General features: G+C 46.6%; 5 protein-coding genes and 1 long non-coding RNA gene across 7 annotated transcripts; 2 read left to right on the top strand and 4 right to left on the bottom strand.

The window, feature by feature from the left end:
* Nucleotides 1-255: 255 nt before the first annotated feature.
* On the bottom strand, nt 256-553 carry LOC120680506. The gene is made up of 2 exons (XR_005677691.1): nt 487-553; nt 256-408 (listed from the first exon to the last, which is right to left on the bottom strand). It is a non-coding gene; the product is annotated as an uncharacterized LOC120680506 (long non-coding RNA).
* A 5-nt stretch (nt 554-558) lies between these two features.
* On the bottom strand, nt 559-2470 carry LOC120680505. The gene is made up of 2 exons (XM_039961999.1): nt 1890-2470; nt 559-780 (listed from the first exon to the last, which is right to left on the bottom strand). The coding sequence occupies exons 1-2, from the start codon at nt 2325-2327 to the stop codon at nt 733-735; spliced, it is 486 nt and encodes a 161-aa protein (XP_039817933.1). The 5' UTR covers nt 2328-2470; the 3' UTR covers nt 559-732.
* Nucleotides 2471-3286: 816 nt separating this feature from the next.
* LOC120682646 (histone H1-like) lies at nt 3287-4281 on the bottom strand. The gene is made up of 2 exons (XM_039964626.1): nt 4048-4281; nt 3287-3966 (listed from the first exon to the last, which is right to left on the bottom strand). Exons 1-2 carry the CDS (start codon nt 4171-4173, stop codon nt 3511-3513), a joined length of 582 nt encoding a protein of 193 aa, XP_039820560.1. The 5' UTR covers nt 4174-4281; the 3' UTR covers nt 3287-3510.
* A 3149-nt stretch (nt 4282-7430) lies between these two features.
* LOC120683899 lies at nt 7431-9013 on the top strand. The gene is made up of 2 exons (XM_039966000.1): nt 7431-7709; nt 7796-9013. Exons 1-2 carry the CDS (start codon nt 7456-7458, stop codon nt 8277-8279), a joined length of 738 nt encoding a protein of 245 aa, XP_039821934.1. The 5' UTR covers nt 7431-7455; the 3' UTR covers nt 8280-9013.
* Nucleotides 8374-8853, top strand: LOC120681279. The gene has a single exon (XM_039962791.1). The coding sequence runs from the start codon at nt 8374-8376 to the stop codon at nt 8851-8853; it is 480 nt and encodes a 159-aa protein (XP_039818725.1).
* A 764-nt stretch (nt 9014-9777) lies between the features above and the next one.
* LOC120684012 lies at nt 9778-10997 on the bottom strand. Of its 2 annotated transcripts, XM_039966096.1 has the most exons (3): nt 10778-10997; nt 10634-10676; nt 9778-10570 (listed from the first exon to the last, which is right to left on the bottom strand). In XM_039966096.1, the coding sequence occupies exons 1-3, from the start codon at nt 10852-10854 to the stop codon at nt 10028-10030; spliced, it is 663 nt and encodes a 220-aa protein (XP_039822030.1). In that variant the 5' UTR covers nt 10855-10997; the 3' UTR covers nt 9778-10027. The 2 variants fall into 2 exon arrangements, with proteins under 2 accessions (XP_039822030.1, XP_039822029.1); XM_039966095.1 differs by having other exon boundaries at nt 9778-10676.
* Nucleotides 10998-14166: the final 3169 nt, after the last annotated feature.

Raw genomic sequence — 14166 nt, 5'->3', positions numbered from 1 at the left:
TTTTTTTATGGTAGAAACTTATTCTGTGGAGTAGCTGTCATCGCCTAGAAGAATAGTTCTCTTTGGTATGGAATTTGCAAGGAATCTTTGCTCCAAGTCCTGCAAGCAGGTTTTAATGCAGGGCTGCAGCCAAATTATGAACAACACCATAAAGCGCGACAACATTTGGGTGATGCAGATCCGCAAGGATAGATGATTCATTCCAGAAGTCCATCAATATGCAGACAAGCATAACAAAAAACAAAGATCAGGAAGTATGAGAAAGAACCATCTTTTCTTGCTCAGATGGCTTCCCAGCAAAACATCTGTCATTGATTATTTTTATTGTAGCATCAGTGCCTCTCTATTTACCATTATATACAGTTCCAAAAGTTCCAGAACCAGTTGAAGGTCATTGTTCTTTATAATCTGGACCGGACATGGATTCAAAAGGTTATAACCACAGTAGAGATGTACACACTTCATGTGGCATATGATGATCCTAACCTGCAAACGTCCATTTGTAATTGGAAATCCTGAAATCCAATCTGTTGGCCTGCTCTTGGCAACCTGCTTCTCTTGTTTAGCATTAAGGCTAACATAAATAAGGAGTTAAGAAAATTTAGGAACATCGAAATAATCAATTCTAAATCTCGTTCGGGTGAACTTCACTGTCTACTTTATTGGTAACAGCCCGAGCTTCTTCATTCGGCAGAGGAGGTTGGTGATCAGATGACTGAGGTTTAGCTGTAGCTAACGCATCCTCCATACCGAGTAAATCTGGGTTACAGATATCATAACCTGGATTGATGATAGACGCAAATAAGAACTCAACTTACAAGTACATTGATAAGGCAATGAATATTTTTTTAATTAGCATGTAGATTATATGATTACATTAGACCAATGGTTAAAAAAGTAGTATAAATTATCTACTTTGCAAAAGCTGGGAGTTTTTTTATGTTCAATACATCTGTTGCTGCTGGTTAGAGGGGCTTTCCCATTTTATGGCAGCGTGCTTAGATTTAGAGGTAGCAGCCAAGAATTAGTTGGTGCACTGATTGGAGTTTTTATTCATAACAAAAATCCTTATACTACACATTATGTTAATCTGAGAAGCTAGTTTTTGGTAGTAGTGATGGGTGTGCTAATAGGTTGCTGTCTTCCTTTTTTTTCATTTTAAAAAAAAAAATTGGTTTTCTTTGTCGTTGTACTTTATGCACACATTAGTACGTTACTCTTCGCTGTTCTTTCATCTCCCTTATATTATCCCTCTGTTCTATACAGGACAGTAACTGCCAGTGCTCAAATTGATCTTCGGCAATTGCAAATCTTGAACTATGCCATCTCTATGCTACTCCCCCCCCCCCCCCACTGTCTTACTGCTATCTCTCCCATTTTCTCATTCAAATTTGGGTTCTAATGTGCTCTATTTCAACATGCTAGCTAGAGTCGGCTGCTATAATCCGCAGTCCAGGCCTCATTCGTGAGACACTCTGATTAGTGGAGGGTGAAAGGCATGGCCGCATGGAAGGGGATGATCTAATCTTTTTTTCTGGTGCGTGAATTGTAACCAGGCTAATCGGGAGCTCCTACTTCCGTGCACTACTCGGCGGCAGCTTCACTCCAGCGCATAAATCTTCTTGAGGCCTGAACTCATGCTGCCGGCCTCGTCAGACAGCTCCTGGGGCAGGGATGGACACCGCCGCCGCGGGCGGGGGTAGTGGGCGCTGCTACCCGCCGCGTGCCGAGCGGGCGAGCACGGGGAGAGGGGGGAGCGCGAGTTCAGGCCCCTTCGCTCCGGCAGGTAAGCTGGCGGCGGAGGTGGGTGCGTGGATGGGCAGAAAGGTGCCGCAGAAAATGTATTTTTGGAAATAAATAGATGGGGAAGATAGAGGTGTTTATCATACCTGCTGATTCGATTCTTCTTCTTCTTCTTCGTTGCCTGTGCGTTGCTTCGGAGGGCTCGATTGGTGTTCTTCTTTGTCTCCGCCGGTAGCGACGAGGAGCGCGGGGACGGGGACGGGGACAAGCCGCCCGCGCGCTGCTGGATGATGAGACAGCGGCTCGGCCCGGTCTCCTGAACCTCGGCGTCGACGTGGGTCGGCTTGATGGTCCTGGCGGAGGCCCGGGTGCCGACGGAGGCGGCGGCGTGTGCCGTGCTCGGCCTGGCTCTCCCCTGCTCCGTGCTCCCTCCGGCCGTGCTCCAGGCCGGCGGATAGAGCGGCGCACGCGCCTGCGCGGTGCGGGGGAGGGCGGTGGCGGCCGGATCCGCGCGGAGCAGGGTGGTGGCGGTCGGATCCGCTCGGAGCAGGGCGGTGGCCGCCGGATCCGCGCTCGGTGGTCATGCCGGCAAAGCTACGAGGAAGGGGATAAGCACACGCCGCCGGCCGACCTAGCTCACCACGCCTGCGAGGCGGACCGGTCGAAGGCGGCGCGAGGAGTCTGGGCCGACCCGACGAGCTGGCCGTGGCTCCCTTGCTGAAGCAAGCTGGGGATGCGAGGCCGCGACCACCCGAGAGATTCCGCTGGCTGGCGGAATGGAGGCACGCAGCGCGGCAACCCGGGCTCTGAAAATTTGAATCCCGCGGCCGTCCAAATTCTGATTTCCCGGTGCGATATGCCGATATCCGCGGGGAAACGGCGAAGCGGCCGCGCTCCATTGTTTCAACTTGGACGCTCGCGAGTCGACGTGATCCGTCGCCACGGGCGACGCATCCATTCCCCCATTCCACCGCAACGTGCATCAGGCGGGCGAATCCTTCTCCGCGGGCACGGGGCACGCCACGATAAGCGCACGCAGATATCGCATCGCCTGTAACGGAAGTTGGAGAGCAGAAGCATCATCAACCCGTTCCCGGAACTCGGGTCCTGCAGGATAACGCGGCGGCCACGAACAGCTTGATCCTCTGCCGCCTCAGGTAGTCAGGTTTCGAGGCCGTAGTAGTGTGCCTGTCGCTACGATTCCCATGCTAGATTACAAAATGAGGGCGCACTTTTACAAGGAGGAACAGCAGCGTACTACGCAACGATTGTGCGGTGGCGCACCCTTTCACCTTTATCCACAAACCAAACCGCATCAATTCACTTTACAGAGCACAAACCAAAATCACAGATTAAAATGCAACGCATTGGAATCTTGCGCACTACACAAAATGATTTCAGGCACAAGAACACCGTCGAAGCAGCTCCATCACGATTGGATGATAGGCTGCCCACCGAGATCAGAAAGTTCAGGGCCCATGGTCTTTTCCCCAACTAAAACGAGAGAAACGGAACAAAGACGTTCTGAAACAAACAATTTCCATCACAAGAAAGTTCTGGCAAACTGCAGGTTCATATCATATATAAGAGAGCGAGATACATCTCCCTCACAAGAAACCTAACCATCAGTTACACTAACACCGACCTGGATACATTGAACTGACCTACCACAACACCGGATCAGAGACGCTTAGGGAACACACTTCATTTGTACAACTCCCTAGGGACAACCACACCACAATAAGAGCTACGACCTATGGAACCATCTCATGCGGCGACCTTCCGGGCCTTCTTGGAGGCGGGGGACTTGACAGTCTTGGGCTTAGCCTTGGCCTTCGCCGCAGGGGACTTCTTCGGCTTCGCCACGACCTTCTCCGGCGCCTTGCGCTTGGTCCCGGCGGCGGCGGCCGCGGTCTTCTTCGGCTTCGCGGCGGCGGCGCTCTTCTTCGGCTTCGCGGCGGCCTTGGCCGGCTTGGCCGCGACGGTCTTGGCGGCTGCGGGCTTGGCCTTGGGGGCCTCCTTCTTGGCGGCGTCGGAGAGCTTGTAGGAGGCCTTGACCTTGACGAGCTTGCCCTTGGCGGCGAACCCGCGGAGCTGGATGGAGAGCATCTTCTTGTAGTTGGCCGGCAGTGACGGGCCGTGCTTGTCCTCCATGTACTTGGCGATGGCGTGCGAGCTCGAGCCGGTCCTCTCCTTGAGCGCCGAGATCGCCTCCTTGATCATCTGCACGGAACAAAACCCAATCCCGATCAGCACCCAATCCCAACCGAGGACGAAACCAGACGGAGTTCGTGCAAGGCTCACCTCGAAGTAGGGCGGGTGGGAGGCGGCGGCGCCGGCCGCGACCTTGGGCTTGGCGGCGGCGGGCTTCGGCTTCGGCGCCGCGACGGTCTTGGCGGGGCGCGAGGCGGGCTTGGCGAGGGCAGGCATCGTGGCGACCGGGATCTCGAAACGCAGGGGATTCTCTAGAAACGGCAGCTGGGTGGTGGGAGCTGGTTCGGTTTCAAAGCGAGAGCTCGGAATGGACAGATTCTGCTGGACCGGGTCGCCCCGCTTTATAGGCGGGGGAGGGAGCGATCCGGCGAGATGGCGTTCCGCGTCCTGATTGGCTGGAGGGGTGGTGCCACGGATCGCGATCCGCGAGAGGCGGGGCTGGGCGCACCCCGGCCGTCGGATGGAGGGGGCGGCGCGGGCGCGGAGGGCCGGTGTGCGCCGCGCGACGCTCGCAGCGGGAAATGGGATTTCTACCTAGCAACAAAACCGCGTGGACGGGTGTCGGTGGAACGCGTGCGCCGTAGACCGGTGGGGTGGTGGCGGCTGCCGGTGGGGACGTGCGGGTTTGGTGTTGGAGTGACCTCCCGGTGTTGTGTGGAGCGGGTGCAGGAGGGAACTGAGGGGCGTGGATTTGCGCGTGGTTTCAGGCGTTCGGTTCCCAATCCGGCTGCGGCTTCATGCCCCGTTTGGTTTTGTAGGGCGCAGGTGGATAGTGACACTTTCACCGTTTATTACGGTGTCAAATAAAATCAGTTTACAAAACTAACTCCAAAACCCAAACAAACTCAGTTTACAAAACTAACTCTAGAACTCCGCGCTAGTGACCCTGAAGAATGTAATGAGACTTTTGACCGCGCGATTAGAGGATGGTTACTGTAGCAAATTATCGATTAATTACCGTCATTAGATTCGTCGCGAAAAGTTACACCCATCTATAAAAAAAAGTTTTACAAATAGACTTCATTCATTTCTTAACGCGGTAAAGATTCTATTCTAGCGCTAGGATCCGCGGCTCACGTGGCCCACACGTCAGCCACAAGACTCATCCGTCTCGATACACGTGGAGACCATCGGTTCGCTCGTCTGCAGAGCTAGGCCCTCTAACGTTCCCTCTCCCCCGCCCCCCGTTAGCGGAAACGGAGCTCCGTCCACAGCCCCCCACGTTAGCGGAAGCGGAGCTGTCAGGTCTTGTGTGGAAGATAATGTTTTTTTCTCGCCGCACTAATGCACTATCTGCGGTAGTTATAAGAAACTAATGGAGGGATGCCAGTGCTAACTTCTGATAAATAGCGCCAAGATTGGCCGAGAGAACAAAATAAAAACACAAGGATAATTATCAGATTAGCATATTCCACACAAACAGCAATGGCATCTCAGCCAAATCATCTCCACACGCCTAACAACGATATCAACTAATCCAATTTGATTTTCTGACAAATTATTCCAACATATTGGAAGTATTAAAGTGCATAATCTTGAAGAAAAGGGGAGCACAGGACAACGAACTAGAATAGATTTAATGGGGAAGAAAATCCCTTGCTGACGCACTCCGCTGTACTGTAAGAAGAAGTCCATGAAGGCTCCTAGCTCGATATGCCCACCTTGACGACCTCGACTTGGCGAAGCCGACGAGGAAACGCCAAAATTAACTGGAGGTGACTAGGCCATGTTTAGATCATAACTTGTAAACCCCGTAAATATAAAAAAAAATATCACATCGAATATTTGGATATATGCATAGAGTACTAAATAAAATCTATTTATAAAATTTTTTGCATAGATGGGCTGTAAATCGCGAGACGAATCTAATGAGCCTACTTAATCCATGATTTGTAATAGTGATGCTACAGTAACCATCTATTAATTATTAATTAATCATGGATTAATTAACAATATTAAATTCATCTCGCGATTTACAACCCATCTGTGCAAAAAGTTTTGTAAATAGACTTCATTTAGTACTTCAAATTAGCAAAATTACATCTAAAATTTTTTACCTTTCATCTAAAGCCCTAGAATCGAGGTTCCACCCACCAAAACTGAACACGAGCTTCGGAGCTTGATCTGCCTAAATCGAGCTTCTTGCTGCTGATCGAAGTTCGCCGGCGCCGCAACACAAATTCGAGCTTCGTGCCACCGAGCTTTTAGATTTCCTCCCTTTGAATCGAGCTCTTCAGGTCATCCGCATACACCATCGAGCAGAGGAGGGGGAAAAAATAGAGTTGGCCCACCCAAATTAACACTGTACAGGCCTAGAAATGCCGTGTGAAATCGTATTGGCCCAGCATAGAGATCAAGGACAAATCGAATCTCTCTGGTAGGTTTAAACGTCCGCGGTGTTAGTTATCTTGTTAATTCAAAGTCATTAGTTAAATTGAATCTAGCAAAACGAACAAGTGAATTTTCTTCTAGGGGTAGCTGTTCACGAAATTAGGCCGCACAAAATGGCTAATTTTACGTATAAGAACTCGTGTAAAATAAAAGTTCTTCCAAGCCCAATCCTAGCCTACCACACGGGCACACACTCAACGCTACGTGTTTCTCAAGCCGTGTCTCCTTGTGGACCATTTACCCTCTTCTTCTTCTTCTTTTTTTTTGCGAAGACCATTTACCCTCTTCTAAATTCAGTCACCAACGCCACGTACTCTTTCTCTATAACTACTCCCTCCATTCCAATTTATAGATCGTTTTGTTTCCATGTGGAGGTAATATCAGATAATTTGAGCAAACTAAGCGTAGTTGATTATCGTCACTGCACTGTTAGAGCAAGTCCAAGAGATTAGCAATACTACTAGTTAAATGTAGCTAGTTGGAAGGGCTGCAAAAAAATTAGAAGGGCCGCAATGGGGGAGAACCCAACAGGCTAGGTATAATCTGGACTCTTCATATTCAAAACTTGTTGGACCGTGTCTCCGACGTTTCTTTTTCCTCCGACATTTCGTTTCGCGATCGAGTCCCCACGCCGCCACCGCTGTTCTTCCGCCGCCGCCGTCGCGATTGGGTCCTGCGTCGCCGCTTGCCAGCACGCACGCGTTCGGGGCGACACGGCGGCACCTACTCATTCCGCAAAGGTGTGGCTGCCGGCCTCTGTCGCCTCCCGCCGGCGACAGGTCTGTCCGCCGCCGTCGTCCGCGCTCGGGATCGCGTGGTCCGCGCGCCGCCCGGCACGGGCAGGGCTCTTGCAGTCTTGCGGGACGATTCCTCCTGCATGACTGCTGCACGCCATTGCTGCTTGGGGCTGATTGTGTCGCTGATCCTTGGAGTGTCCTGGACGGCTGGACTTTGCCACCGCCGGAGCCTCCTTTTTGGCCTGTCGCCTCAGTGACAGGTAACAATCTCATCTATGCGGCACCATGGCTCTCAATTATTTGAACAGATGGATGATAGCTTTTCCTCGGGGTAGCAGGGTTCAGGAAAAAGGAGCTGAGGGTCCTGTAGATGGAGTCCGATGATGAATTCAATCAGTTTGTGATGAATGAAGTGGTTGATCCCTCATCTTCGGATGATGAGGATGATCCTTTTTTTGGTGCCACACAAATGATCATTGAGGATTCGGCAAATAATCCGGGTCGAATTGGATCGGTTGAGGGACATGATGTACTGGATCGTGAAAGACTTTTATACCATGCTCTTCTTTACAAAGACTATTTCTCAGATAATCCTACGTTCAAAGCAAAGACTTTCAGACGGAGGTTCGCATGTTCTATATAAATTATATCTAATTATCATGGTATGCCTATTATAGTGTTGCTAATTTTTTAATTGCATCGTGACATAGGTTTCGGATGAGGCGGCATGTATTTCTTCGCATAATGAAGGCTGTTGAGGAACATGACGACTATTTCGTGCAGAAGAGGAATGCAGCTGGTGTGCTAGGACTATCTTGTCTACAGAAGGTCGTTGCGGCTTTTCGTATGTTAGCTTATGGAGTTCCGGCTAATGCTTTGGATGAGTACATTCGTATTGGTGAGAGCACCGCTCTAGAAGCTTTGAGAAAGTTTGTAGTAGCTGTTGTTGAGGTCTTTGGACCAGAGTACATGAGGAGGCCTAACGCACAAGATACAACTAGGTTACTTGCAATTGGAGCGAGCAGAGGATTTCCTGGTATGCTTGGGTCCATAGATTGTATGCATTGGAGCTGGAAAAACTGTCTGGCTGCATGGCACGAGATGTACAGGGGCTACAAAAAGGAGCCTACAATTATATTGGAAGCAGTTGCATCTGTAGATTTATGGATATGGCATGCCAGGGTCGCACAATGATATTAATGTGCTGCAAAGATCGAATATATTTGCAAGGCTTGTTGAGGGGGAAGGTCCACAAGTTAATTTTAAGATCAATGGTCATGAATATACGATGGGTTATTATCTAGCAGATGGGATATATCCGTCGTGGGCAACTTTTGTGAAGACCATTCCAGAGCCACAAGGTAATAAGAAAAAATACTTTGCAAAGGCACAAGAAGCTTGTCGAAAGGATGTTGAGAGGGCATTTGGGGTTCTCCAATCTCGCTTTGCTATTGTTCGTGGTCCAGCTCATTTGTGGGATGAAGTGACGCTCCATAATATTATGATGGCTTGCATCATAATGCATAACATTATTGTTGAAGACGAGCGTGATAACTATGATTACAACTTCGACGACAAGGGCCAATATGTATGCAACTACGAAGATATGGGAGAAAGGGTGACAGTTTCCCATGATGCTGCACCTGAACTTGATGCTTTCATTCAGAATTACAAAAATATCAAGAGCAAGGAAACCCACACTCAGCTTCAAGCGGACCTGATCGAGCACTTGTGGCAAAACCATGAAAATTTGTACTCCATTGAATAAATATTGGAGACCATGATAAATATGTTTAAGCATTCAGAGTTTATTTTGCATCTAGCAACATAAATATATCTGTAGATTTAGGTAATGTGTTCTGATGGTGCTTCGATGTATTACTGCTCATGCATTTTGTGTGCTAGATATTGCAAACAAATACTCGAGGCACGCGTGTAAGTTACCATTACATATGTATGTTATTACCTAAGTTGCAGAATGTATGATATTTGAAATTCAAGTTCCTAAGCTCTGCTTTTCCTGTTCCTAGAATCATAATGGCAGTAGCACTTTCTTCAGTTATGTTTTTCATGCAACTGAGCTGCCCTAGCTGATGTTTATTACAATTTATATTTAGCTTCCAGACTATTTTGGACTGAGCAGGTTATGCCTGCAGATACTGTTCACTTGTGTCTAATAACAGCGCTTTGATGCTGAATAGTAGTGCTGATGCTTGCTTTGATGCTGAATAATCTTTCTCATGGAGCCTGAGCCATTTGGAGTGAATCGTCATAGTATCAGAGATCCCACCTTGAAAACTAACATAGGCCCTACTATTCCAGAGTCTCCAACACAGGGGAAGCAGACTGAGTAGTCCTGACTCACAACAATCGTGTGGGGGATTAGGAATTTTCCATTGAAAAGACACAACCAAGTCGTAATGTAGCAAGCACCATTCCTTAAATCTGGTTGGCCTGAAGTGATGCGCACAGCTGCATAGCTTTGGGTGTACTGCATATAGTCTAGAACGGTGCCATCAAGGTCAGACCTCGTGCAGCAACACCAGAACAAAACGCATGCTGATTAATTACCAGGTTCAGAATCCACGGGAGGCTCAAAGTACAAACTAAAATAATTAACATATTGAGTAGCTACCAATTACCAGTTAACAAATATTAGAAGTTGCACATATCAGACAAGAACTTTCATAAATAGAGAAACAAATCTGGAGAGGATACATTCATTTCAAAAGCATAACAGATCTGGATGATATACATTCATTTCAAAGCATGACAATTCATTTCAGTAGCAACACAGTTTCATGACCGAATAATAATACTACTAGTTCATGACGCTGATAATTACGATAACAATGCAGTGCACAGCAGTGGCACTTCCAAAAAAAGATAACAGTTTAAGGATCTTTCAAAGATCACTGAACCGGAGCTGAAAGTAGTCTGATCTAGTTATTGAAACGCCTTTCCCGAATCTCTCTCTTACGATCTTCAAAATACTGCTGGTCATCGAAGGTCATTGTGCTCAAATCCATATAAATAATTTTGTCCTCTTCCAGCTTTCTATGGAACTCAAACCTTTCCCTCTCCAATTTGAGCCTTTCTTCCTGCAGAGCAAAGGCTTTGTTGCACCTCTCATCTTTCTTCAACTCTCTCTCACGGTCAGCTTCTTTCTTCTTTTCCATTAGAAACTCAACTGCTTCAATGGTTCTACCCTGCCTTAGCTTCTTTTTCTCTTTCTTCTTTCCATCCAGTCTTCCTGATGGTTGAGCATCCGAACCACCGGCATCCGGGGCAGCAGGTTCTCCTGATGCAAGACTTGAAATGGCCGTTGCCTTCTGTTTCTTGTTGCTTGTTTTTTTGGCACAAGTAATTTCCTTCCGCCTCTCCATCCACTTGGGCTTGTCCTTCAGGATATTCCAGCAATGCATCAAGGTAAACTTCCTATTCTTCCTGTCTTCTGACTTGAATAGTGCACAAGCTTCTGCGATCTGCAAGTTTGAAAACAAAATAAACATCAAATAATGATCATACAACTGAAATAATGCGTATACCTTGTCATCAACTCTAGAACCACTCCGGTTCCGATCCTGAATCCTGGTCACACAGCCACAAAACAAATTCACATCATGTTGTATACCGGACCAACGATTCATTAAAGATATCATGGTATGAGTTGACTCGAATGTCTTGTTTACATGGAAATAATCATATATTCTTCCCCAATATGTGCCTTGGGATTGATCAACTCCTTGAATAGGATCCATGCCCACATTTAACCATGCTGAAACAAGAAGACAGTCCTCCTCAGTACTGAATTTTTTTTATCTACCCTGAGAACACTTGGCTGCGGCAGGGCCGTCATCGATGGTTGGATCACTAGTAGGTTGGTCAACTTGAGTTTCTTCAAGGTCATTAACTAGGAGGTCAGTGAAATACCCTGCTTGTGTACCATCTGTCATAGAAAAAATAATATCATGTGTTCATACAAAAACATAAGATATTATTTTTCTATGACAGATGGTACACAAGCAGGGTATTTCACTGATCTACAAAAACATAAGGAAGGTAGACCTAAACTGACGTGGGATGAGTCGGTTAAGAGAGACCTTAAGGATTGGAATATCTCTAAAGAGATAGCTTTGGATAGGAGCGCTTGGAGACTAGCTATCAATGTGCCTGAACTTTGAACTTATTTCTTTCGGGTTTCATCTCTAGCCTACCCCAACTTGCTTGGGAAAAAAGGCTATGTTGTTGTTGTTGTTGTATACAAAAACATAAGGAAAATTTGATGAGGATGACTAAGTGTTAAATGGAACATAAGGAACACCTGCAGACAGTTGCATAATTTACACCAAGAATAAAACCATCCCAACTGGAAACTAAGAGGAATAGCATACTGTGTAATAAAAAGAGCAATAGGAATGCACTGTAAAAAATAGCACAAGACACATACTGATGAGCAACTAAAAATGGTCAGTTTGTTCTTATGAGAATAGAGAACTATCATTGTTCTTGTTCATCAGTTCATCGTACGCTCCATCCACTAAAACTAGCACAAGAAACTGGAACCATCATTGATCTTGTTATTGTTTTGTCCCTAGTTCAGAAATTCCCAGCAAAAGATGGTTCAGGAGCATGGTAACCCTCACAGACTAACACATGTCTTTTCTGTGCACTTTGTTCTCACTCGTGCGCATCCGGGAAAGAAGTTCTCGGTCGGTCACCCATCCCGAAATTGCTCCAGGCCAAGCACACTTAACTTTGGAGTTCTTTCGAGATTGGCTTCCGGAAAAGAAGTTGCAACTTGTTGATATGAGTATTCTATCAATACTATTAAGCCCTTGGGCTGGGATGTCACATTTATTCATGCTGATGTAACATAATTCTAATTTGAATTCGATTGATGATAGAAAACACGGTTGTTCTGAGTATGAATGCCCCTTTTGACTTTTATTTTGTTTCAGTATTTTGTTTTTGTCAACTATACTCGATGCTTATTGGTTTAATCAAACGGAGTTGCACCGTGCAAGCAAGCGAGCTGCCTGTCCGGGCAAGCCAGGTAATTGCCTTTGATGCGGGGCATGCGGGTTTAAGTTTTCTGCCGCAAAGCCCACGAATGATTTGTCACCCGCGTGTTAGACTTTGTGGACATCCTCAAACCCACAAAAATATGTTAGCGGCGAGCTATGTGGGTTTGCGGCTAGCCGCAACCCGCTCCGCCTGCAACCTGATATCCAAGTAAATATACATGAGCTGTTGGACTTGCTCTTAGATGGGTGCGTGATTGTTGAATAGCAATAACTTGTCTTCGAAACCTTGACCTCGGTTGTTTATCGTCGGTTACAGTTTTGTTCGAACATAGGATTGCTTAATCACAAATTGATTAGGTCATCCCATCTCGTTGAAACCTTCTATTGTCCTGTGTAAAGGTTGCCAGCAGACGGACATTGCCTTCTCATCGCGTGCTGGTGGCTTTGACATCCACTTGTACAGGAACCGGTGGTGGACTGCAGATCGACTTGATCAGAGAAGATGGCCGAACTAGAAGAAGTCCCCGCTTTGTAGATACACAGATGAATCGGCTCTACATTTATTTACACTATCGTTACACCAGACGCCTATGAGTCTGGCCTAGTGTACCTGTGGCGACCGTCAATATAACTTTCTGGGATACCTGCGAGAGCGTAGCTCATTGGTGGAAGGTAGCAGCTGCTTCGAATAGACTGGACGATGTGTAACACCCCATGTGTTAATCATCTAAGACTAAACTCAACCATTAATTTTAAATCTTCATGATTAAATCACTAGAGTAAGGACCGTACCGTTGTTGGCTGTGCTGATTGGAGATTGAACTGTACTAACCACATGCCGGAAGTAGGAGGTAGTCGAAATCGGTAAGCCTAGTACTGTCTCACTTCGAAAGTATAGGACCCTATCCCACCCCTTAGGGTAGTCGAGTGACCTCGGAGAATTAGGGATGCATAATTTATTTTTGGTGGTCTCACGTAGGGCTCGACTGAATATATGATGGTGGGGCGGTCCTGTAGTTCGAGGCGGAGAGGGGAATGGTTGGCTCGTATAGTCCGACAGGGCCAATACGTGCCGTGTTGGTTAGGTCCATCTTGCAAGGTTAAATCGGATCGATTCGCCGTGTCTCGCGGATATGAGAGTCTTGATCTCTTGGTCACATCGTAGTATAATGAGATGGAATATGAATGATATATGCTGATGATTACTTTGAATTGTTATTTAGTGCTCTACCATGTTTGCTCTAGTTGTTATACAAATATTAGCTGATGGTTAGGCTAAAGAAAAATCTTGAGCTAAAATATGGAAAGTAAGGACTCACTTTTAGATGTTTTTTCTGCAAACAAACCACCAGCCAGAAAGCCGTGCATGTCTAGATATGTGGGCTAAGTATACCCAATAGTCGGATAAGTCTTGCTGAGTACTAGATGGTCAGGGTTTGTTGTTTACCCTGTTTCAGGTGTAGAAGCTAACTAGGACTCCCATCGGTGGGCTCGATGTGATGTCCTGTCCTCACATCTCCATAGTTCTCGATTTATTGTCTTTATTTTACTTGTTCTCTATTATAAATATTCCTCAGGTTAGATTCTCTTCCGCTGCTGTCATTTCTTATATTAATTCTAGATTGAAAGCTATTTTATAAATATATTAATATTATTGTTTTTTGTGAAATTGTATCATGCTGGTACCGTCTGCGCTCGCCGTCGTGCGAGACTTCTGATGTGTTTCGGTCGGCCTGTGGGTTGGAAACAGACTGTCAAATTACGTCTAATTAAGCTAATGCGCCTGATGTGTTCAAATGATGGCCGTTACACTTAATTAGCCGGTTTAACTTGACGGTTCTGTCACACAATGCAATTGCTTCTGTTGCTCATTTTCTGGAAAATTTGGAATGAGATTAATGGAAGAATTTTCCGACACAACAGTCCTCAATCCAAACGTCACTTGGCGGAAGATAAACGTATGTGCGATTTATGGTCAGGAGAGTAAACTAGATCTCAACTTTTTTATTGTACTTTTGACTTAGGCCTTTTATTTTGTTCCCATTTTTCTATAT

This window comes from Panicum virgatum, chromosome 7N (assembly GCF_016808335.1).
Source record: "Panicum virgatum strain AP13 chromosome 7N, P.virgatum_v5, whole genome shotgun sequence".
Taxonomy (NCBI): domain Eukaryota; kingdom Viridiplantae; phylum Streptophyta; class Magnoliopsida; order Poales; family Poaceae; genus Panicum; species Panicum virgatum.
Note: the sequence above shows the minus strand (reverse complement) of the source record. Positions and strands in the feature narration are given on the sequence as shown.

Excerpts from the sequence above, each read along its gene's own strand:
- LOC120680505 (XM_039961999.1), bottom strand. The coding sequence starts at position 2,327 with ATGACCACCGAGCGCGGATCCGGCGGCCACCGCCCTGCTCCGAGCGGA. Across the intron at positions 781-1,889 it reads AAGAAGAATCGAATCAGCAG|GTTATGATATCTGTAACCCA; the intron begins GTATGATAAACA and ends TCATCAATCCAG.
- LOC120682646 (XM_039964626.1), bottom strand. The coding sequence starts at position 4,173 with ATGCCTGCCCTCGCCAAGCCCGCCTCGCGCCCCGCCAAGACCGTCGCG. Across the intron at positions 3,967-4,047 it reads CCCACCCGCCCTACTTCGAG|ATGATCAAGGAGGCGATCTC; the intron begins GTGAGCCTTGCA and ends TGTTCCGTGCAG.
- LOC120683899 (XM_039966000.1), top strand. The coding sequence starts at position 7,456 with ATGGAGTCCGATGATGAATTCAATCAGTTTGTGATGAATGAAGTGGTT. Across the intron at positions 7,710-7,795 it reads GCAAAGACTTTCAGACGGAG|GTTTCGGATGAGGCGGCATG; the intron begins GTTCGCATGTTC and ends ATCGTGACATAG.
- LOC120681279 (XM_039962791.1), top strand. The coding sequence starts at position 8,374 with ATGGGTTATTATCTAGCAGATGGGATATATCCGTCGTGGGCAACTTTT.
- LOC120684012 (XM_039966095.1), bottom strand. The coding sequence starts at position 10,854 with ATGTGGGCATGGATCCTATTCAAGGAGTTGATCAATCCCAAGGCACAT. Across the intron at positions 10,677-10,777 it reads GAATATATGATTATTTCCAT|GATTCAGGATCGGAACCGGA; the intron begins GTAAACAAGACA and ends CTGTGTGACCAG.